Genomic DNA, 23,425 nt, shown 5'->3' with positions numbered 1-23,425 from the left:
AATATGGTGACACAAAAACATTTTATCAAACTAAACTGGGAATAAATATGGTTATTTTGAATAAATATGGTTGTCACTAGTAACCACAAACATAAACCCCGCCTATTTCAATATTTTATTTMATTTTCTTTATGTGATTTTAAAACTAACCTTAACCACACTGCTAATCTTATGCCTAACCTAAACCTTATATTAAGACCAAAAAAGCAAATGTTAGTTTTCATGATTTTTTACYATAATATAGCCACCAATAAATATTGGTTGGTTGGTTGACACTTCACAAATTTACTTTCCATCTCCTTTTTTTTTGTATTTATTTTTTATTATTATTAACAACAAATCAATACAGAGAGTACATGAGGGAACACAAGTATATATAGATTATATACACTGCTCAAAAAAATAAAGGGAACACTTAAACAACACAATGTAACTCCAAGTCAATCACACTTCTGTGAAATCAAACTGTCCACTTAGGAAGCAAACACTGATTGACAATAAATTTCACATGCTGTTGTGCAAATGGAATAGACAAAAGGTGGAAATTATAGGCAATTAGCAAGACACCCCCAAAAAAGGAGTGATTCTGCAGGTGGTGACCACAGACAACTTCTCAGTTCCTATGCTTCCTGGCTGATGTTTTTGTCACTTTTGAATGCTGGCGGTGCTCTCACTCTAGTGGTAGCATGAGACGGAGTCTACAACCCACACAAGTGGCTCAGGTAGTGCAGTTCATCCAGGATGGCACATCAATGCGAGCTGTGGCAAAAAGGTTTGCTGTGTCTGTCAGCGTAGTGTCCAGAGCATGGAGGCGCTACCAGGAGACAGGCCAGTACATCAGGAGACGTGGAGGAGGCCGTAGGAGGGCAACAACCCAGCAGCAGGACGCTACCTCCGCCTTTGTGCAAGGAGGTGCACTGCCAGAGCCCTGCAAAATGACACTCCAGCAGGCCACAAATGTGCATATGTCAGCATATGGTCTCACAAGGGTCTGAGGATCTCATCTCGGTACCTAATTGCAGTCAGGCTACCTGGCGAGCACATGAGGGCGTTGCGGCCCCACAAAGAAATGCCACCCCACACCATGACTGACCACCGCCAAACCGGTCATGCTGGAGGATGTTGCAGGCAGCAGAACATTTCTCCACGGCGTCTCCAGACTCTGTCAGGTCTGTCACATGTGCTCATGTGCTCAGTGTGAACCTTGCTTTCATCTGTGAAGAGCACAGGGCGCCCAGGGGCGATTTGCCAATCTTGTGTTCTCTGGCAAATGCCAAACGTCCTGCACGGTGCTGGGCTGTAAGCACAACCCCCACCTGTGGACGTCGGGCCCTCATACCACCCTCATGGAGTCTGTTTCTGACCGTTTGAGCAGACACATGCACATTTGTGGCCTGCTGGAGGTCACATTTGCAGGGCTCTGGCAGTGCACCTCCTTGCACAAAGGCGGAGGTAGCGGTCCTGCTGCTGGGTTGTTGCCCTCCTACGGCCTCCTCCACGTCTCCTGATGTACTGGCCTGGCTCCTGGTAGCGCCTCCATGCCTCCACTACGCTGACAGACACAGCAAACCTTTTTGCCACAGCTCGCATTGATTGTGCCATCCTGGATGAACTGCACTACCTGAGCCACTTGTGTGGGGTTGGAGGACTCCGTCTCATGCTACCACTAGAGTGAGAGCACCGCCAGCATTCAAAAGTGACCAAAACATCAGCCAGGAAGCATAGGAACTGAGAAGTTGTCTGTGGTCACCACCTGCAGAATCACTCCTTTTTTGGGTGTCTTGCTTGAATTGCCTATAATTTCCACCTTTTGTCTATTCCATTTGCACAACAGCATGTGAAATGTATTGTCAATCAGTGTTGCTTCCTAAGTGGACAGTTTGATTTCATAGAAGTGTGATTGACTTGGAGTTACATTGTGTTGTTTAAGTGTTCCCTTTATTTTTTTGAGCAGTGTACAATGGACAATTGAGCTAGGGGGTACAATATCACATTACACAAAGACCTTAAGGGACATACATACACTTATAATTCTAACAGCTTTTTTGTTAGTAGAGTATTTAATTGTCTTAAAAAACAGTTCAATTTCTTTTTGTAGGGTAAGAAAATTTGTTTTTTTGTTTGTAAATTTACATTTGTGAATATGAAATTTGGCCAAAAGAATAATGAAATTAATTACATAAAAATGTTTCAGCTTATTCCTATCGGAGGTAAAGAATCCAAGCAGAACATCTCCACAATAGTGTAAGACCTTCATTAAAGTGTTCAATTATAAATCTACTGATGTCTTGCCACAGTTTTCTTACATGAATACAATGCCAAAAAAGATGTAACACTGTTTCTGGGTGGTCATTACAAAAGGAGCAATTTGAGTTGATGTTTTCCTTAAACTTCTTCATATAGTGGTTGGCAGGATAATATTTATGAATAATTTTAAAGGAAACTTCCTTAATTTTGTTAACAAGTAAGTATGTGTGTGGCAACATCCAAACTTTTTTCCAACAGATATTATCAATAAATCCATTCCAATAAGGCATGACATAAGGTATAGATGCAACATCCTGCTGAAACAAGGTTCGTATCGCTCTGTTGTTGAATGGACCAAAAGAGAAACAAATCTTTCCTACTGATGAGTCAATAGGGTCAATAGAAGGTAGGCTCTGAGGGTCAGGTCTTGATGCGTTCCTGAATAATAGAGCAACACCTGAGGGAATGGCATCTAAAACAATTGCAAAATCTTTAGGTGTTAGAGGGACCTTGTAAAGCGATAAGAATTCCTTATAACTGAGTAAAAGACCCTCTGCATTTACCAGTTGGCTCACCAATAGGATATTATTTCGGAACCAATATTCTTAAAACAAAGAAGTATTTTTATACAATATATCCCGATTATTCCATATATAATATCTGTGTGGAGAAAAATTGTGTTTATAAATTAAGGACCATGACAAGAAAACCTGCCGATGAAAAGCAGAAAGTTTCACTGGAACTTTGTCAATATTATAATTGCAAAACAGCATGAAGTTAAGGCCACCAAAAGTAGGGAAGACATGATGAGGAATAAAATTCCAGATAGAAGTGGGTCTTAGGAATTGTTTTATCCAATTGATCTTAAAAGTATTATTTAAGGTAGTAGAGTCCAGAAAATTCAGCCCACCATTCTCATAAGTGTTCTTTACAACAGTTTTCCTAATGTAATGGGTACGGMTTCTCCACAGAAAGTTGAAAAGCATCTGGTCTATCTCCTTGCTTATTTTACTGTCAAGATATAAAGATAGAGCGCCATATGTTAGTCTAGAGATACCTTCAGCCTTGGTTATTAGGACTCTACCTTTTAAAGATAAGTCCCTCTGTAGCCATTGATTTAGCTTCTTCTGGGGTTTTTTAATAAGAGGGTTAAAATTTAGTAAGCTTCTAGACTTCTGATCCTTTTTAATAGTTATGCCTAAATATGTAAGTTCTTCTTTTACTGGAATACCATAATATGAAGGAGTCACACAATCTTTGACAGCCATGAGTTCACATGTATTAATGTTAAGCTATAGACCAGACGCTTTGGAAAAGGATTGTATCACATTGATCGATATGGGAATTTGGTTAGCATCTTTCAGAAAAAGTGTAGTATCGTCAGCCAGCTGGCTTATAATAATTTCTTTACCAGCTATGGAAATACCTTGTACAGAACTATTATTTAAAGAATTTGCAAGAAGTTGGGTGATTAATAAAACCAGGTACGGAGAGATAGGACAACCTTGCCTAATTCCTCTCTTTAACTCAAATCTAGGTGAGGTGCCATATTTAAATTTGATAGAGCCGTTATCATTTGCATAGAGAGTCTTAATAGCCTTACAGAAAAAAAATCCCCAAAGCCAAGTCTCTCAAGGGAGTGGAAGAGGAACTGATGCTCTACTGTGTCAAATGCTTTATAAAAATCTAAAAATAATATGAAGCTATCCTCGGTTATTAGGTCTGAGTAGTCAAGTATGTCTAATACTAGTCTGARATTGTTAGAAATATGTCTGTTCCTCATGAAGCCAGACTGCTTCATCAATGATTGCATCCAGGACTTCTTTCATTCTTTTTGCAAGTAGTAAGGATAATATCTTATAGTCATTATTAAGAAGACAAATTGGACACCAATTATCGATGAGCAGCACTTATTTTTTAGGCTTAGGTATCAGTGTTATTAACCCCTGACTCATTGTAGGAGGGAGAACATTGTTTGTAATACTCTCTAAAAAGACTTCAAATAGGAAGGGAGCTACTTGTTCAGAAAATAATTTGTAAAATTCTGATGTAATTCCATCAACACCTYGTGATTTATTGTTCTTTAGATGTTTGATAGACTCTATAATCTCTTCAACTTTGATAGGTTCATCACACTGTTTAGATTCTATATCACTGATAGAATGAACATTATTCAGTGAGTTCAAAAACATATCTGTGGATTCCTGACAGTACGTAGAGCTATACAGTTTTCTGTAAAAATTACTACAGTATTTAGCGATTAATTTTTGGTCATCTGTAATAACACCATCAATGTTTAACTTATGGATAGTGTTATTTTTAGAGTGAAATTTCTCAAGTCTAAAGAAATAGGATGAATTCTGTTCTCCCTCCTCAATCCATTTTTTCCTAGATCTAATAAAGGCTCCTTCTGCTTTTAATCTATATATATTATCCAGTTTATTTTGTAACTCAATTAGTTCCATCTTCTCCTCCCCTGTGAGGCCTGCTGGGGACCTATGAGAAAGGGAAGTTATCTTAATGATCACCTTTTCCTCCTCAGCTCTTCTGGTCTTAGCAAGATTACTACCATATTTTCTAAGGTATTTGAACACCTCAAATTTAAAGAGCTCTCAGTTCTTGCAATAAGATTGTTCTTCACAAGCCCTTTCCCAAAAGTGTGAGAGCAGATCTTTAACCTCAAATTTAACTATATCATTATTTAATAATGAGCTATTTAGCTTCCAGTAGGATGCTCTACCAAGGTTAGTATCAGGGGTAAATATTTTGATATCAATGTAAATGGCCCTATGGTCTGTGAGGGGAGTAGTACAAATATTTGTAGTAACACAATCACTATCAATACATTTGGATATAAGACAAAAATCTATTCTGGATTGTCTGGAACCTGTTTTGTTACTCCAAGTGAGTGATCTGTCAGCCAGAAACCTCTCCATATATCAGTAAGATCAAACTTTTCCATAAAAAGTATTAAACCCCAATTCTGATTGGTTGGCCTACCTGGGGGGCATCTGTCAGTTGAATTATCTATAGTAATGTTAAAGTCCCCTCCTATCAATAATAACGAATTGGGAAATTTAGATAACCAATGAAGTATATGTTTCTCTATAGATTCAAGCAACTCATCATTCTCATGTTTGGTGTTGTACCCGTAGAAGTGTACAGTAATGAGCGTAATGTCATTGTAACTGATCACAAGACAAATAAAGTGACCAAAGGGGTCACATTCCGAGTGTAGAATATTACCACCAAAGGTATTTTTCATTGTAGTGACACCAGCGGAGCGTTCAGATCCACGGGAAAGCCAAATATCGTTGTCCCACTGCGACCTCCAGAAGTTGGCATCAGCCGAAATTGAGTGAGATTCTTGAAAAAAGCACAAATCTGTTCGAAATTGTTTAGCAAATTAAAATAAGGCCTTGCGCCTCACATTGTTTCGTAACCCCCTAGCATTAAGAGAAACTATAGACAAAGACAAAACAACAAAGATTATATAAAAGTATKAACTGTAGTAGGATGAGTCAAAGACGTAGGAGCAGTGAACGTAAACGATAGGGAACCAAGACCTGCACCATTTAAGTCAATTTAAAGTGAGCTTATTCCATCAACTTTGAGCTAGACGTTATCCGGTTTTGAAATTCAACTCAACTGAAAATTATGTTCAAGACCAAACCAAGGATTCTTGTAGTAAGAGAGACTAAAAACCCTCTTTAGTGTAATCAGGAACTATTCTGAGAAATAAAATACAAAATAATAATTGAAATAAAAGGGTACCTACTATTTTAAGTGCATATGAAAACTGATCATAAAAAATTGAATAAAAAATGTTTTACATATACATGTTCCTAAGACCTTTTTCACGTGGAAATAAGTATTAATAACTAAATAGAACAATAGCCATGTAAAGTCAAAGCAGACCTGTATGCCCTTTAAAACAGTATCTTAGTTACTGTATACATACAAAATAAATACAGCTTTCAGTCTTCTTCGTAAGTTTGTAAACAAAATAGGTCTTCTGGTCATACAAGAACAAACTAATAAATTGAAGTACCTGAGTATTCCGAAAAATAGTCACCTTATGCTTGTTAGGTAAACAATATAAGGAAAATGAGAATACCATGGCTGAAACCATCAATCTGTTCCTTCTGGCGAGATTTTAGGAAGGTATACTTTCCATCTCCTCACTTGKGCCCACGGATATCCTATCTCCATCCTGCTGCTACGTCAGGGTGAGTGCGTCGGCGGTAAAATTCGGGATTGACAGCCGTTGCACCAATAAGGGAAGCCTGCTTAGGCTACTTGAATCCCATTCAATGGAATGTAAAGGGGGCGGGACCATCTGACTCATCAGATGAGGAACTGAGCTAAGCCTGGTGTAAACGAGCTAGTTTGCAAGAGAAGAGCTGACATGTGTGGTAAGTAACGTTAGCTAGATATAATACATTAAATAGGTGCACATTCGCAATAGTTTACACATGCAAATTGTGAGATTAACACAGAACTGGTTTTGGGGAGATGTCAATGTTTTCAGTCAGACAGCTGAGCTTCCATCTAAAGAAAGAGAGCTTAGTTTGTTTGCCAGACAACACAAATTACTAACATCGAATTATTGAGTTCATATCTTTTAAGTGAACTTGTAGATTGGCTGGATCAGATATTTTATAGCTAACAATGTTATCAGAGAAATTGTCATGAGGGCGACTAAGCGATTTGATGTGTATAAACCGTGTGCTACACACCCATTTCCAATAAGTACCTAGCTAATTTAGCGTAACTAGCTAACGTTAACTAGCCAGCTAGCCATTGCTAGCTACTTGATTGACAGTTTATCGCTCCTTTATTCCTGTCATTGATGTTACCGTATGTCACGTTATACTATATATTTGGATTCATTAGCGACCATTGGCTAACTACCCTTCTTTTCATCAGGTTACATACTAGCTTGCTACAGGACTGACAGAACGCACGCACTGCGCAAAGTTTCATTCCTTGCTAGAATATAGACCACTACTGATGATGATAGACAGTGATTATGCCACATTGATTCGAATGAGGTAGGGGGATTTAAAATGTTTACTTTTTTAACCTGTCTGTCTGAATATTAGAAAGTGATGGATTAGTTCTCCCCTCATCATCTCTCATCTGCTGACTCCACAACTAGTTCCTGAAGCCTCCCAGCTCTGTTTTGAATAGCCAGCCAGAACCAGTATAAATAGTGTGGATGATAAGCTTTTTAAGGGTGGTGGGAACTTAGCACTATGAAATCCATTAGTAGAAGAGACAATCAGACACTGTCGTCTCAGTCAGAAAAATTACCGAAATAAATGCTCCTCATACTGAACTGCTGCAGGCTAATTCCTAAGGATATAATGGTGGTAATGCTGTCATGCAACTGAGATTTTTATGAGAGCCCCCGCTTTATCTCCCCCCCCCCCCGCTACCTTCCTCGATCTTCCCTCCCCCCCCCCCCCCCCCGCTACCTTCCTCGATCTCCCCCCCGCTACCTTCCTCGACTCCCGCCCCCCCCCCCGCTACTCCTCGATTCCCCCCCCCCGCGTACCTTCCCGATCTCCCCCCCGCTACCTTCCTCGACCTCCCCCCGCTACCTTCCCGACTCCCCCCCGCTACCTTTCTCGACTCCCCCCCCACCGCTACCTTCCTCGAACTCCCCCCCGCTACCTTCCTTCGACTCCCCCCCCGCTACCTCCTCGATTCCCCCCCCGCACCTTCCTCGATCTCCCCCCCCCCGCTACCTTCCTGATCTCCCCCCCCCGCCTACCGTTCTCGATCGCCCCCCCGCTACCTTCCTCATCTCCCCCCCGCCACCTTCCCGATCTCCCCCCCGCCACCTCCTCGATCTCCCCCCCGCCCACCTTCCTCGATCTCCCCCCGCCACCTTCCTCGCATCTCCCCCGGCCACCTTCCTCGATCTCCCCCCCCACCTTCCTCGATCTCCCCCCCGCCACCTTCCTCGATCTCCCCCGCCACCTTCCTCGATCTCCCCCCCCGCATACCTTCCTCGATCTCCCCCGCTACCTCCCTCGATCTCCCCCCGCCACTTCCTCGATCTCCCCGCCACCTTCCTCGATCTCCCCCCCGCTGACCTTCTCGATCTGCCCCCCGCTACCTTCCTCGATTCTGCCCCCGCTAACCTGTCCTCGCACTGCCCCCGCCTACTTTCCTCGATCGCCCCCCCGCTACTTTCCCTCGACTCCCCCCCGCTACCTTCCTCGACCTCCCCCCGTTAACCTTCCTCGATCTCCCCCCCGCTACCTTCTCGATCTCCCCCGCTACCGTCCTCGATCTCCCCCCCGCTTCTTCTTCGACCTCCCCCCCGCTACCTCCTCGACCTCCCCCGCTACCTTCCTCGATCTCCCCCCGCTACCTTCCTCGACCTCCCCCCGCTTTATCCCTTCCCACCCCCCCTTACCTTCCTCATCCTCCCCCCGACCTCCACCCACCCCCGCTACCTTCCCGATTCTCACCCCCCCGGCTACCTTCCTCGACTCTCCCCCCGCTACCTTCCTCGACCTCCCCCCGCTACTTCCTCGACCTCCCCCCCGCTACCTTCCTCGTACCGCTCCGCTCAACCTCCGCACCCTCCAGCGCTACCTTCCATCGCCTCCCCCCCGCTACCTTCCTCGACCTCACCCCCCCGCACTTCCCGACCTCCCCCCGCTACCTTTCCGACGCCCCCCGCTACCTTCTCCGATCTCCCCCCCGCTGCCTTCCTCGACCTCCCCCCCGACCATCTTCTCTGACCTCCCCCCCGCCACCTTCCTCGATCTCCCCCGCTACCTTCCATCGACCTCCCCCGCTACCTTCTGACCTCTCCCCGCTCCTTCCTCGACCTCCCCGCTACCTTCCTCGAGTCCTAGCCCCCCCGCTACCTTCCTCGACCTCGACCTCCTCCGCACCCCCGTAACCTTCTCACCTCCCCCCGCTACCTTCCTCGACCTCCCCCCGCTACCTCCTCGACCCTCCCCCCCGCTCCTACCCCCCTCCCGACCTCCCCCCGCTACCCTCCTCGATTTCCCCATGTGCCAGTCTGCTCTCAATGATGCTCTGTTGCACTGCTTCCTTTGCAGTGCTCTACATAGTCACTATTTTATCACCGCCCCTTTATCACCGCTCCTCCTCTAATTGGGAATGTGTCATTGATTATTGTGTTATCCTAAGAATAGCTATTGTCTCTTGGCCTTCATCATTTAGGTTTGTTTATTTTGACTTGTTTGTTGAAACCTTATGCCATTGTTCTATTTGTGAGCTTATGTGGGTGATTGATGGTTTTCATGAAGAAAATGGGGCAGGGCACAGAAATTGGGCACGAATAGGCTTATCAAATTGTATTGGTCACATGCGCGGGAATACAACAGGTGTTGGTAGACCTTACAGAGAAATGCTTACTTACAAGCCTTAACCAACAATGCAGTTAAGAAAAAGTCTGAAGAAAGTATTTACTAAATAAGCTGAAATGTAAAAAGTGGCAAAATAACACAATTTTAAAGAGCAACAATAAAATCCTATATACAGGGGGTACCGGTACAGAGTCGTTTGTGCAGGGGCACAGGTTAGTTGAGTGGAATATGTAGGTAGAGTGTAAAGTGACTATGCTTAGATATAAACCGAGAGTAGCAGCAGTGTAAAACTGGGGGGGGGGGGGAATGCAATAGTCCGGGTATCCATTTGGTTAGCTGTTCAGGAGTCTTATGGCTTGGGGGTAGAAGCCTTTTGGAACTAGACTTGGCGCTCCGGTACCGCTTGCCGTGTGGTAGCAGAGAGAACAGTCTATGACTAGGGTGGCTGGAGTCTTGGGCAGTTTTTAGGGCCTTCCTCTGACACCGCCTGGTATTAGAGATCCTGGATGGCAGGAAGCTTGCCCCAGTGATGTACTGGGCTGTCCCACCAGCTACCCTTAGAGCTTGCGGTTGGAGGCCGAGCAGTTGCCATACCAGGTGGTGATGGTATGTAGGCCAACCTCTGTTCAGCCAGGCATGTCTGTAAAAAATCTTCTCAGACGAGTTCTGAACTGCACAAAAGCATAGCCTAGAGCACCTGATCCTTCTGTCAGCATATTGCCCCAACACTAGAACACCCTGTTCCACTGAGTCTCCCACTGTCCATTTCTCAAGGTGACTTCCCTCTCATGTAAAAACTGCAGATAACATCCAGGGCAGGCTGTGCCCTCAGGAACAGATGGGTGTGTGAACTACTGTGTAGTTGCACACACAACCATTGTTTCCAATTCCTATATGATGATAAATGGCACCAGAGCATTTTTAAATGTTTTACTTGTGTTAACGTTTGAAACTTTTCACGTGTAGAAATCCTTAGTGTAGTTCTTGCTGTGAATTGTAGTGAGCCAATAATTGAACTGCCTGCAGATTACATCAGCTAGTCTAGCTGGCCAATGGAACCTTCAGTGTTTCTGACACAATCGGCATATATGAACAGAAAGCATACATGCTTTATTTGGTCTCTATTGACCTAATCACAGACCACCAAAAGTAAACGGTAATACCCACTATGAGGATTTGTTCACTTAATCCCTTAAAAGAGTTGTAATGAAATTCCTTTGTTGTATATCATTGTTTGACTTCCTAGTTGAAATATGTCTCCCTGTTCCTTCTGTCAGGAATCTTTGCCTATCTGAACTACCATGTGCCACGGACTCGCCGGGAGATCCTGGAGATCCTCCTCAAAGGCCTGCTTCGTCTGGAGTACCGTGGCTATGACTCTGCCGGTGAGCTGAGGGAGATGAGACGGCTTGTCTCAACACACTGTCTGCGTCGGTCTGTCTGCATGTTTATTAGCTTCCTTTCCCTCTCACTGTAAGCCTGTCGGCAGGCGTCGGCTATTCTGCTTATCTACAGGAGTCATGTTTTTGTTCTCTCTCCTAACATTAAAAACAATGATTGTCCATTGGCCTCACTGTATGCCCTTGCCTTGAGCAGGTGTGTCAATCTAGTCACMCTTACATTGATGCTCTGTCTGCTATCAAACTGTAGCATGTGTAAGATAACCGCTACAAAATCACACAACAGAGGCATATTTGTGTACTCTGTAGCAATAAGACTCTTTTTACCAGGTGTTGGAATTGATGGAGGGAACGGGAAGGAATGGGAGGCCAATGCCCGGTCTATTCAGCTGATCAAGCAGTCCGGAAAAGTGAAGGCTCTTGACGATGAGCTCACAAGTAAGACTTACACCCGTTGTCAGCAGTAAGGATGTTTACTGAGTAGATAAGTGGATTGTACAGAAATAAATATAATGCCTACAATACCAATGACTCAAACCTACTTTATGTTGGGCACATGTCAGTTGATTTATGAGGCTTGCATTTCAACAGAGCAGCAGGACATGGACATGGATGTGGAGTTTGATGTCCACCTTGGCATCGCCCACACTCGCTGGGCTACCCATGGTGCCCCCAGCCCTGTCAACAGCCACCCACAAAGGTCTGACAAGAGCAACGGTCAGTACATAGACATTTCTTAAACTTGTAGGACTATTAGGGCCTCTTTCCTGTATAGGCATCACATTCTGCTAGATGTAGAAGTCTCACGTTGACTGACTATATAGAGAGTAACGAGGAACATTTATTATTAAAGTATATGTGTATCTTATTTTTTTAGAGTTCATTGTCATTCATAATGGAATTATCACAAACTACAAAGACCTGCAGAAATTCCTGGTGAGCAAAGCAACATATTCAATTTTTTTCCCAAGGCAGTCGGTTTCTTTCATTAGCTAAGGCTATCAGCAAGAGTTGTCAGACTTCCATGACTGACTCTCTCCCATTCCACAGGAGAGCAAGGGTTATGAGTTTGAGTCTGAGACGGACACAGAGACCATTGCCAAGCTGGTAAAGTACATGTATGACAACCGTGAGAGTGAAGACCTCAGCTTTGCTACTCTGGTGGAGAGAGTGACCCAGCAGCTGGTAGGAGCCTGTTCATCTACAGAGCAGAACTGTCCAGAAACAAGGCCCTCTGACCTGTCTTGTGATTAACATGGTTTTATCTGGTCTCCTAGGAAGGAGCGTTTGTCCTGGTCTTCAAGAGTGTCCATTACCCAGGAGAGGCTGTAGGCACCCGGTACACTGCTACTGCATTTCTACATAGTCCTTGAGTTGTAAAGGAATAATATCCATTAAACATGCATCTTTTAATTGTATGTAATCATTGTAATTGTTTATGTTTGTATGTAAATAGGAGGGGAGGTCCTCTGCTTATTGGGGTGAAAAGTGACCACAAGCTGTCCACAGATCACATTCCTATCCTGTACCGATCATGTAAGTTATTATGTAACTGCTCTCCATCAGTGAGTCAGAATGGAATATGAGCAGCCGGGAGCTGTTTTATGTCTAGTACACTACTGTATCTCCCCAGCTGGTAAGGACAAGAAGGGCTGCCCCACCCTGCCCAGGATGGAGCAGGACACCTGCCACACGCTCTTCGCTGAGGAAAAGAAATCTGTGGAGTACTACTTTGCCTCTGATGCCAGGTCAGACTCCTCACCTTGTTATTCTCTATATTACTCATATCCCACTCATGCAACGTTAAGTGTATTTTTTGGATTAACTGTACTTTTAGAATCAGTCTAGACAATTGTTTGGTGAATGTTTTCTCCTAGGAAAGTGGGAATTAACAACATCATTAACTTGGATTCACTGTTGCTCTGTTGTTCTGGCAGCGCCGTGATTGAGCACACCAACCGTGTGATCTTCCTGGAGGATGATGACGTGGCAGCAGTGACGGCCGGACGGCTCACCATCCACCGCATCAAGCGTACAGCCGGAGACCACCCTGCCCGTGCCATCCAGACCCTGCAGATGGAGTTGCAGCAGATCATGAAGGGTGAGGGGAGGGTACAGCACTGTCATGGGTCAACCCTCTGTAAAGATGTTGATGGTGCTACTAGAACTTTGAGAACCCAAGAATGGCTGGAATTGCTGATTATCATTGTCAATACAGTCAGAATAATTTCACTATACAAGGGTCATATTTACTAGGGCTGGCATAATGCATCAGGAATGATTAATTCTTAAAAAACGGATTAGTAAATAATGATTTTTCTTGTTAAACGTGACTCTGTAAACTGATAATGTTAGCTAGCTGGAGTGGGCATCGAGATCACGTCAATCACCAATGTAGAGTACTGTACCTGGGTCATTAGCAGGACTTTATATTGCGCTTGCTGCTCCCCATGTCTCCAGCAGAGGGTGCTAATAGACTACCAGTCAGTTTTAGGAGACAAGCCTTTGTGGTCCTATCATTAAAGCCTCTGCCCCTATCGCTCTCTCCTCAGCCTCCATTCCAGGAGTGCTGCTGAAATAAATCTAATTCATATGACCTAAATTTCTGTCTCGGCAGAGGCGGGCTGCAAAACCCTCTCGTATTTCATTGTCACAAAGGGCCGTGCGAGGAAACAACAATCTCCCTGTAGGCTCTTGCTTATTTTATTTAGTCAAGACATGCCTGATAAATGTCTGTATTAAAGAGCAAGATCATTCCAGTCATCATTTATCTCCTGTGTTATTTACCTCCCAACAGCAATAAAAGGCTGAATTAGAGCACTAAACAACATGTTTTCCAGACTGGCTTCCTTTTAGTAGTAATTATGCGTCAACAGTAACCTTTACAAAATGCCTAACACTTTATAAAAATGCAAAGCCAGCAGGCTTTAAGTGCTGTTGTTGAGGACTCTGCTCGAATGTTTTTTGGAACATTTTTCAGGGAACTACAGCTCCTTTATGCAGAAGGAGATCTTTGAACAYCCAGAGTCTGTGGTCAACACCATGAGAGGAAGGGTCAACTTCAATGACAACACAGGTGAGATMACCTTTCCAGTGTAATACACAAGTCAAGTCACAAAACACTCAAGTTACTACACAATACATACTATGCCCCTCTCATGTCTGTCATTATACCCATCAAGGTGGTATCCTCAGGATCAATATCTATCTGAATACATACCAAGAAAAGGGACATGATTACTGTATTTTGATTGTTTGTATCCTTAGTAACCCTGGGTGGACTGAAGGATCACATTAAAGAGATCCAGAGGTGTCGACGGCTCATCCTCATCGCCTGTGGCACCAGCTACCATGCTGGGGTGGCGGTGAGTAACTGATGACCTTTTCTATAAAGCAGGAATGATATCACCAGCATAAAATGGAGTCAACTAGAGCCTAAGGCTCCAAGATAGGAAAAACAAGGACACAAYTAAGTTCTTACTCTGGTTTGTACATGGAAACATGTTTTTCAGTGTGGATGTCATATGTGATCCAGTGCTGATCTTTCCCCACAGACTCGCCAGGTACTGGAGGAGTTGACTGAGCTGCCTGTTATGGTGGAGCTGGCCAGCGACTTCCTGGATAGAAACACACCAGTGTTCCGTGACGACGTCTGCTTCTTCATCAGCCAATCAGGTGGGAGGATCGCTGTCTCCTCAAGAACCTGAACATTGCCTCTTTGTCTGTACTCATTTCCCCACACAATACAGCTTCAGCAACGTCTCGTACAAGTACATGCTCAGCCCAATGATAATGCACACAAAGCAATTTCTTTCACTTTTCATGTATTGATGCTGAATGTAAAGACCTGATGATATCTGTTATTGCGGTCTATAGAATCTGATATTGTATTCGGTATATACACGTAGTCCAACCTGTTCCAGTATCTATCCTGAGTGCTGATTTGCATTGCTACCTTTTGTGTGCAGGCGAGACAGCAGACAGCCTGATGGCCCTGCGCTACTGTAAGGAGAGAGGAGCCCTGACGGTGGGCGTCACCAACACAGTGGGCAGCTCCATCTCCAGAGAGACAGACTGTGGGGTGCACATCAACGCTGGGCCAGAGATAGGAGTGGCCAGCACCAAGGTGAGGGGACCGGCTCACTGCTGCTCTGTGTAGCACTTCTCCTGACTGATTCCTTTCCCATACTGACTCACGTAGTGTACTGTCCTGTAGACACTCAGCTGTTGGAACAGGAGACCTTCCATTCACCATACTCCGCTATCTCAACTTCTTTTACTTCTGTGGTGGGGGAAAAAATCCCTTCAGGATAGCCTATTAGGGCGGGGGAATTCCTCATATCCCTCTCCAGAGTGTTTTAGTTGGTCAGACTGCAGTAGGGTTGTTGGAGATGAATGGAATGGTCTCCTTCCTAATTAGGCGAAGCGGTGTTACGAAGTCCAGAGGCAGTTTCGCTTTGGCTTGGTCTATATAATCACCCGTGTATACTTATTATTGCAAGGACATGAGGTTTATGCCAATATGCTGCGCTGATGGTATCTGTATAGTTAAGGCAAACCCTGAAGCACTTGGGTGCTAATMGCAATGTTCTATACATGTGGTTAACCCCTCTTTCCCTTGAAATTAGAGAACTTCATCTGAAATTAGTGTCTGGATCCTTTTGTAAGAGGTTATTTAATTAAACTGCTATATTCCACTGCTCTACACAGAACCCACAGTGCCTGATATTCTCATCTTTACTCTTATAAAAAGTAAGGATCCATGGTTTCCCTCTACTATGAGCACTGATCCTACAGATTGCCAGAGTGGGGTTGCAGATGACTGGAGTGAGTTCCACTCAGCAGCTGAGGGCGGGTAGTAGAAAAAGAGTCCGGTCCCTCCCTGCTCTGGCTCTCGGGCTTGGCTGAGGGACCCTCCGGCAGCTCCAAGGCCCCACCCAGCACAGCGCAGAAAGCCTGGCGAGCACGCCTCAAAGACGCTGTCCTTTACTGCTTGTCTGGTCCAGGCCCACGCACAGCACATCAGAGGACATTATGTATTTAACCTCTGCTCAATACACGCTCCTGCTGACTCCGTTTTGTATAGTTTCATAATATTTTTCAGATTAACCTTCTGGGGGACATTAAACTGGATGACTCTGGTGTCTGTCTTGTTCTCAGAATTGGGGCTCTCCACAACTATGTCTGCTAAACAAGGTCAGGGAGAATGAAGCTGGAGTTGAGACGGCACCCCTTCTTGAATACGCTTCTCCCCCTTAGCCAAACAATAGATATTGAGGGAGGGAATGTAAGCAAATGAGAGTCATCTGTGGTCTTTGTCTGAATAGAGCCTGGAGCATGCTTGTACCCTTACATTAAAAGAAATGTAACTGCTCATCATGCCGTATTGCCTGAGGAGGATGTGTGGCACATTTGAGGCCTCTCGGGGACATGGTTGCATCAGTGTGTTTTGACAGGCTAGCGTGAGCCTGTCCTCTTTTCACATTCTGGATGAAGTGATGGGGGTTTTAACCGGATTAAATGCACTGCCACAAATCTGAGTGGATGGCTAGGACTGTCAGTTGTGAGGGACTGTGGTTCCAGTGCTGTCAAGGAAAATAGCTGTGTGAAGGTTTTACAACCATGCCTTTGGCTTTAGATCAATAAAATTTATTTATACAGCCCTTCTTTCAGCTGATGTCACAAAGTGCTGTACAGAAACTAGAGGTCGACCGATATGATTTTTCAACGCCGATACCGATTTATTGGAGGACCAAAAAAGCCGATACCGATTTAATCGGTCGTTTTTAAAAATGTATTTTTATTTGTAATAATGAAAATTACAACAATACTGAATGAACACTTATTTTAACTTAATATAATACATCAATAAAATCAATTTAGCCTCTAATAAATAATGAAACATGTTCAATTTGGTTTAAATAATGCAAATACAAAGTGTTGGAGAAGAAAGTAAAAGTGCAATATGTGCCATGTAAAAAAGCTAACGTTTAAGTTCCTTTCTCAGAACATATGAAAGCTGGTGGTTCCTTTTAACATGAGTCTTCAATATTCCAAGGTAAGAGGTTTTAGGTTGTAGTTATTATAGGAATTATAGGACTATTTCTCTCTATACCATTTGTATTCCATAGACCTTTGACTATTGGATGTACTTATAGGCACTTTAGTATTGCCAGTGTAACAGTATAGCTTCCGTCCCTCTCCTCGCTCCTACCTGGGCTCGAACAAGGAACACATCGACAACAGCCACCCTCGAAGCAGCGCTACCCATGCAGAGCAAGGGGAACAACTACTCCAAGTCTCAGAGCGAGTGACATTTGAAACGCTATTAGCGTGCACCCCGCTAACTAGCTAGCCATTTCACATCGGTTACACAGCCTAATCTCGGGAGTTGATAGGCTTGAAGTCATAAACAGCGCAGTGCTTGAAGCGCAGTGAAGAGCTGCTGGGAAAACGCACGAAAGTACTGTTTGAATAAATGCTTACGAGCGTGCTGCTACCTACCATCSCTCAGTCATACTGCTCTATCAAATCATAGACTTAATTATAACATAATAACACACAGAAATACGAGCCTTTGGTCATTAATATGGTCGAATCCGGAAACTATCAATTTGAAAACAAAGCGTTTATTATTATCGCATATATCCTGACTGCGTGCAATGAACGCAAGAGAAGTGACACAATTTCACCTGGTTAATATTGCCTGCTAACCTGGATTTCTTTTAGCTAAATATGCAGGTTTAAAAATGTATACTTCTGTGTATTGATTTTAAGAAAGGCATTGATGTTTATGGTTGGGTACACGTAGGTGCAACAGTCCTTTTTCCGCGAATGCGCACCGCGTCGATTATATGCAACGCAGGGCACGCTAGATAAACTAGTAATATCATCAACCATGTGTAGTTAACTAGTGATTATGATTGTTTTTTATAAGATAAGTTTAATGCTAGCTAGCAACTTACCTTGGCTTCTTACTGCATTCGCGTAACAGGTAGTCTCCTCATGGAGTGCAATGAGAGGCAGGTGGTTAGAGCGTTGGACTAGTTAACTGTAAGGTTGCAAGATTGAATCCTCGAGCTGACAAGGTAAAAATCTGTCGTTCTGCCCCTGAACAAGGRAGTTAACCCACCGTTCCTAGGCCGTCATTGAAAATAAGGTGTTCTTAACTGACTTGCCTAGTTAAATAAAGGTGTAAAAAAATTAATATATACAAATAAAAAAATCGGCCAAATCGGTGTCCAAAAATACCGATTTCCGATTTGTTATATGTACTTGAAATCGGCCCTAATTAATCGGCCATTCCGATTAATCGGTCGACCTCTAATAATATCACACAGAAATACGAGCCTTAAGTCATTAATATGGTAAAATCCAGAAACTCATTTCGAAAAACGAAACGTTTATTCTTTCAGTGACATACGGAACCGTTCTGTATTTTATCTAACCGGTGGCATCCATAAGTCTAAATATTCCTGTTACATTGCACAACCTTCAATTTTATGTCATAATTACGTAAAATTCTGGCAAATTAGTTCGCAACGAGCCAGGCGGCCCAAACTGTTGCATATACCCACCCTGACTCTGCGTGCAATGAACGCAAAAGAAGTGACACAATTTCCCTAGTTTAATATTGCCTGCTAACCTGGATTTCTTTTTACTAAATATGCAGGTAAAAAAATATATACTTGTGTATTGATTTTAAGAATGGCATTGATGTTTATAGTTAGGTACATTKGTGCAATGATTGTGCTTTTTTCGCAAATGCGCTTTTGTTAAATCATCCCCCGCTTGGCGAAGTTGGCTGTCTTTGCTAGGAAGAAATAGTCTTCACGCAGTTCTCAACGAGCCAGGCGGCCCAAACTGCTGCATATACCCTGACTCTGTTGCACAGAACGCAAGAGAAGTGACACAATTTCCCTAGTTAAAAGAAATTCACGTTAGCAGGCAATATTAACTAAATATGCAGGCATCTAGGAGACACCTGGGACCTCAGTACAGAACACAGTCTGCTTCTTGCTGAAGCATTAAGCATGCATTATGTCTGGCTGTGTCTGTTTTGCAGGCCTACACCAGTCAGTTTGTGGCTCTGATCATGTTTGCGCTGTTGATGTGCGACGACAGGATCTCCATGCAGCCACGGCGACGTGAGATCATCCAGGGCCTGAGAGTTCTGCCAGGTAGACCAGACCCTACACACATCTACCAAGACATTGCACTGTGCTGTTAATGACCATAAACCTTTGTGTAGGTGATGCTCAAAGGGATGTGCAGATTATTCGACACACTGACCTACTGTAGTGTAGACCGCAGTAAGTAATGGTCACAGTCAGCGCAGCCAGAGCGAGGGATGGGAAAGCGGAGGCCTGTAGTGGGCCTCCTCGGTCTGTCATCTTGCTCCAACTGGGCTGTTTTTGTTTGAACAATATGCATTGTCAGAGAGCTAATGCAATGACTCTGCTGTGGCGGTATCCTCAGAGAGGGAACGAGAGTGTACAGTGGGGAGGGAGGAGGCTTCAGCAGCTGGCTCTTAGTCCTGGCTCTTAGTCCTGGCTCTTAGTCCTGGCTCTTAGTCCTGGCTCTTAGTCCTGGCTCTTTGCCCTGGCACACTCCTCTGGACCCAAAGCCTTATGTTAAATGGTCTCCCTGACCCAAGCCCCCATTGACCCCAGTCTCCAGGACCTGTTAACATTGGCCTGCTGGACTGTCATAGGATGGGTGTTACTGTATTGTCTTTCATCCAGGAGTTTGATGAAATTGATTTTCTGACATGTTCTCCCAAATGTACTGCAAATTGAAGAGGAATATTTTGTAGGGGTTTCTCATTTCATAACCTTAGACTAAGATTACTCTTCTTTTTTTCCCCCTCTTTGTACCTGTCTCGCTATCTCGCTATGTGTGTTTACCTGCTGCTCCTCCTTCCTCCCTCTCTTTGTGTGTCAGATCTGATAAAGGAGGTGCTTAGTCTGGATGATGAGATCCAGAGGCTTGCAGCAGAGCTATACCAGCAGAAGAGTGTTCTCATCATGGGCCGAGGCTACCACTACGCCACCTGCCTGGAGGGAGCACTGGTCAGCATGCCCACCTCGATCTCCGCCTCCTGAAACTTAACGTTGTCTCTTCAGAACTGTATTCTACAGGAATCTCCACTCGGCCCAGAGTTGTTTCACTTTCCAATAGCCCACAATAACTGTTCTGCCTCAGCCTCACGCAAGCCCTAATGGAGTCTAGCCTGCTGGAATTGTGTTTTTAATCACAGGAACTAATTAGACTGATTTAGAAATGTCTCTCTGCATAATTGCAACCACACTCCACACTATTTAGGGATTCTTCAAGTTCTGTTGATTGCCAATCCTCCAGTATCTGAGGCACACAGTGTTGAGTCAGTGTGCTGTGCTCCTGGATCTGATCGTGTTCCCTGGCCAGTTTACTGTTCCGTTTTAGAATTTAAGAAGATAAGATATACATACTCAACTTATGTCGTGTTGGCATGGTGTTTTTCTGAGGTTGTGTCCCTGAATGTGTATGGGAATGTGGTTTCCTATCTGAATGAGGTGTTGGGTGTGTCGCTCTCCAGAAAATCAAGGAGATCACGTACATGCACTCAGAGGGCATCCTGGCCGGGGAGCTGAAGCACGGCCCTCTGGCCCTAGTCGACAAACTCATGCCCGTCATCATGATCATCATGAGAGACCACACCTACACCAAGTGTCAGAATGCACTGCAGCAGGTGGTGGCCCGCGCGGTAAGAACTGACGCACCAAATCTCAAACACCATTTAGCTTTCCACCCCATCAACTGTTGAAATGTTGGAACCACAGTAAACCATTGCCAATGACGTTATCTGGTTGTTAAACTCACTTTAAATAAACATTTTGTTTTCTGGTAGTGATATGCCCGCTAGCTGTTGTAGTGACCACCTACCTTCCAGGTTAAAAAGAAATATAACAACTTAAAGACATGGATATTAAGTGCTTCATGCACACATACTTTACACATTAGATTTGTTTTCACAATGCAGTAATATCAAATGGTCCTCACATTCACCACAAAGTGCAAGGGAGAGGTTATTTTCTACATGACATCACCACTCTCACTAATCTACCACAGATGTGGACCTAAGCTTTGGGTTTGAGACATGAGTCAACAAAGCTATTATTCAAGGAAGGACCAAAGTTTCACATTTCAACACTGAACTCCAGGTTAAAGGTTATGACAATGTTGTGCTGGAAGCATAATGCCTTTTGTTTGGTTTACAGGGCCGACCCATCGTGATCTGTGACAAAGATGACTACGAGACCGCCAAGAGCTCGAGCCGCACCATCAAAGTGCCGCACTGTGTGGACTGTCTGCAGGGCATCCTGAGTGTCATCCCCCTGCAGCTGCTCTCCTTCCACCTGGCTGTGCTCAGGGGCTTTGACGTGAGTACTGCACTGTCACTGAGTTGGGTTCTTACTGTAGGCATTCATAATGYGGAGCTAATTTCTTAGGGTTGTTGTTTCTTGGTAAATGTAGAAACGTCTGACTCTTCTCTCCCAATACAGGTGGATTGCCCAAGGAACCTGGCCAAGTCTGTGACTGTAGAGTGAAACGTGTCCTTTGATGATCCAAAAACCCATTTCAGAAACTTTCCTGTTTTGTGTGTCATGGCTCTTTTTAATGCAATTGTTACTCTGGTACGCTAAACATGTACTGTATCTGTCTCTTCTTTCAAAACACACATCTGAAGACATTGTTATATCATAGATGTGATTTTTGGGGGGGGTCAGTGGTGGGAAGGGTTGGCAGTAATGTTGGCATTTGGGTGCTGCCATGGGTTACTGGACTGTAGGCAATTAATGATCCAACTGAAGAAAAGACTGAGCTGTATCTATTTTGGATGATACACAACAGTGCTCATAACTTAAATGTTGGATACTTGCTGCTGGTTTRACATTTAATTCAGCTGTTTGTTGTCAAGAGTCTGCACATGTAGATCTTACTGAAGTTACTGGTTCTTTTGGTGTTATTGGTGAAATAATTTGGTCTGTTGGGATCTGTTTTCTTTGGCAGCTAGAGAAACATCTGTCGTTTGAAATGTTTATCTGTTACTCTTTTGTGTTGAGTAAATTATTAAATGGGTAGTGCAGTTAAGTCACTTCTTTTTTTCTTTTTTCTTTTTATTACACTGAGGTAGAAATGACACTTTGTGAAAATGATAACACCCTTTTTGGGAAATAATGCCTGGAATTTCAGCTTGTACAGGTGCCCTGGAACTTTTTGCCCACATCATGTCACAATGTGATCTGATTGATAATAGAGCAATGACTGAGCTGGGTAAGGGGTGGGCTCTAGACCAGCCAATCAGATATATAAATATCTTCAAATGTGTTTCCTAATGTCCACACGATCAGACTGAGCATTTCAAGGGCCAGTGGAGGCTCAGGGATGTAACTGATGAATGTGATTTTCATTAAATAATTGATTTATTAGACTGATTTATTTAAAGCATGGGTGCTTTAAATATTTCTGAGCTATAGTCCTGACTACATCTGAAGTGCTTCTAAGAAGAAAGTTTCCATAAAAAAATGCTTTAGTCTACTGACCTGTTCCAGAGACTATTGAGAACTCTCCATTATTATACTCAAAATACCATGATGACAAATCAATAGAATTTGTCTCCTACACAAGTTTTGAAGGTGTTAAGGGCAATATGAAACTTGCTACAGACTTGCTTGTGTTCACTATTGTGCACCTATTTGTTTTGAATCATTGGCTAAGTTACAAAAGAAACTTGACAATGATTCACTCATTGTGGTTTGGCAGACGTATAGGAGCGTTAAACTCTTGCCTAAACCAAGTTGGTAGTCTGAATATTTGACTGTCCTGGCATAATCATGCGTCAGTAAAATTCTAAGTGCAATTTAATCATTTACCCAATCAATTTCCTCAAGATGGACAATGAGTACTAGTGGACCAATGATCAACATTCGTTACTCTGTAGGCATGTTACTAGCATTGTGACTTGTTGACAGTTTATCAATATTCAACTCTTCTGTTCTTGTTAGCAATAAATAAATAAATAGGCCTTGTTGCCTGGGCTCAGTTTGGGTCTCTGTTTTACAATAACGCAACTCCTTTTCCAAGAGAAATGGAGTTGCAGATGAGCGTAATCTGCACCAACGTTTTGTCGACCCATGCCCTGCCACCATACCAATTTGATTGCAATATTGGGACCATAGTTTTCCTTTCTATTGAATGTTTTTTATACAGCAACTTAGTACACACACCTCTTGAACATATGGGTTATGCAATCAAAAAAAKKAAACATGCTATGTTAATTTTGCTTTGAGTAACCAAAGGTGTGGTTTTAGAGACGCTGTTGATAAGGGTTTGTAAGTGCTCTGCCTACGAGACACAGAGCAATGCAGTAAGCGTGTT

General features: G+C 43.6%; 1 protein-coding gene across 2 annotated transcripts; it reads left to right on the top strand.

Moving 5' to 3' along the window:
* The first annotated feature begins 6,576 nt into the window (after positions 1 to 6,576).
* gfpt1 (glutamine--fructose-6-phosphate transaminase 1) lies at positions 6,577 to 22,138 on the top strand. Of its 2 annotated transcripts, none has more exons than XM_024002205.2 (19): positions 6,577 to 6,662; positions 10,883 to 10,990; positions 11,336 to 11,443; positions 11,597 to 11,722; positions 11,883 to 11,941; positions 12,056 to 12,190; positions 12,283 to 12,344; positions 12,462 to 12,541; positions 12,639 to 12,753; positions 12,943 to 13,106; positions 13,986 to 14,081; positions 14,273 to 14,370; positions 14,560 to 14,680; positions 14,974 to 15,131; positions 19,071 to 19,185; positions 19,949 to 20,076; positions 20,583 to 20,750; positions 21,265 to 21,426; positions 21,550 to 22,138. In XM_024002205.2, exons 1-19 carry the CDS (start codon positions 6,656 to 6,658, stop codon positions 21,592 to 21,594), a joined length of 2,055 nt encoding a protein of 684 aa, XP_023857973.1. In that variant the 5' UTR covers positions 6,577 to 6,655; the 3' UTR covers positions 21,595 to 22,138. The 2 variants fall into 2 exon arrangements, with proteins under 2 accessions (XP_023857973.1, XP_070303129.1); XM_070447028.1 differs by lacking the exon at positions 6,577 to 6,662 and adding an exon at positions 7,212 to 7,301.
* The last annotated feature ends 1,287 nt before the right edge of the window (positions 22,139 to 23,425 follow it).

The sequence above is a fragment of the Salvelinus sp. IW2-2015 genome, linkage group LG15 (assembly GCF_002910315.2).
Source record: "Salvelinus sp. IW2-2015 linkage group LG15, ASM291031v2, whole genome shotgun sequence".
In the NCBI taxonomy this organism is placed as follows: domain Eukaryota; kingdom Metazoa; phylum Chordata; class Actinopteri; order Salmoniformes; family Salmonidae; genus Salvelinus; species Salvelinus sp. IW2-2015.
This window is presented reverse-complemented; position numbering and strand designations above follow the sequence as displayed.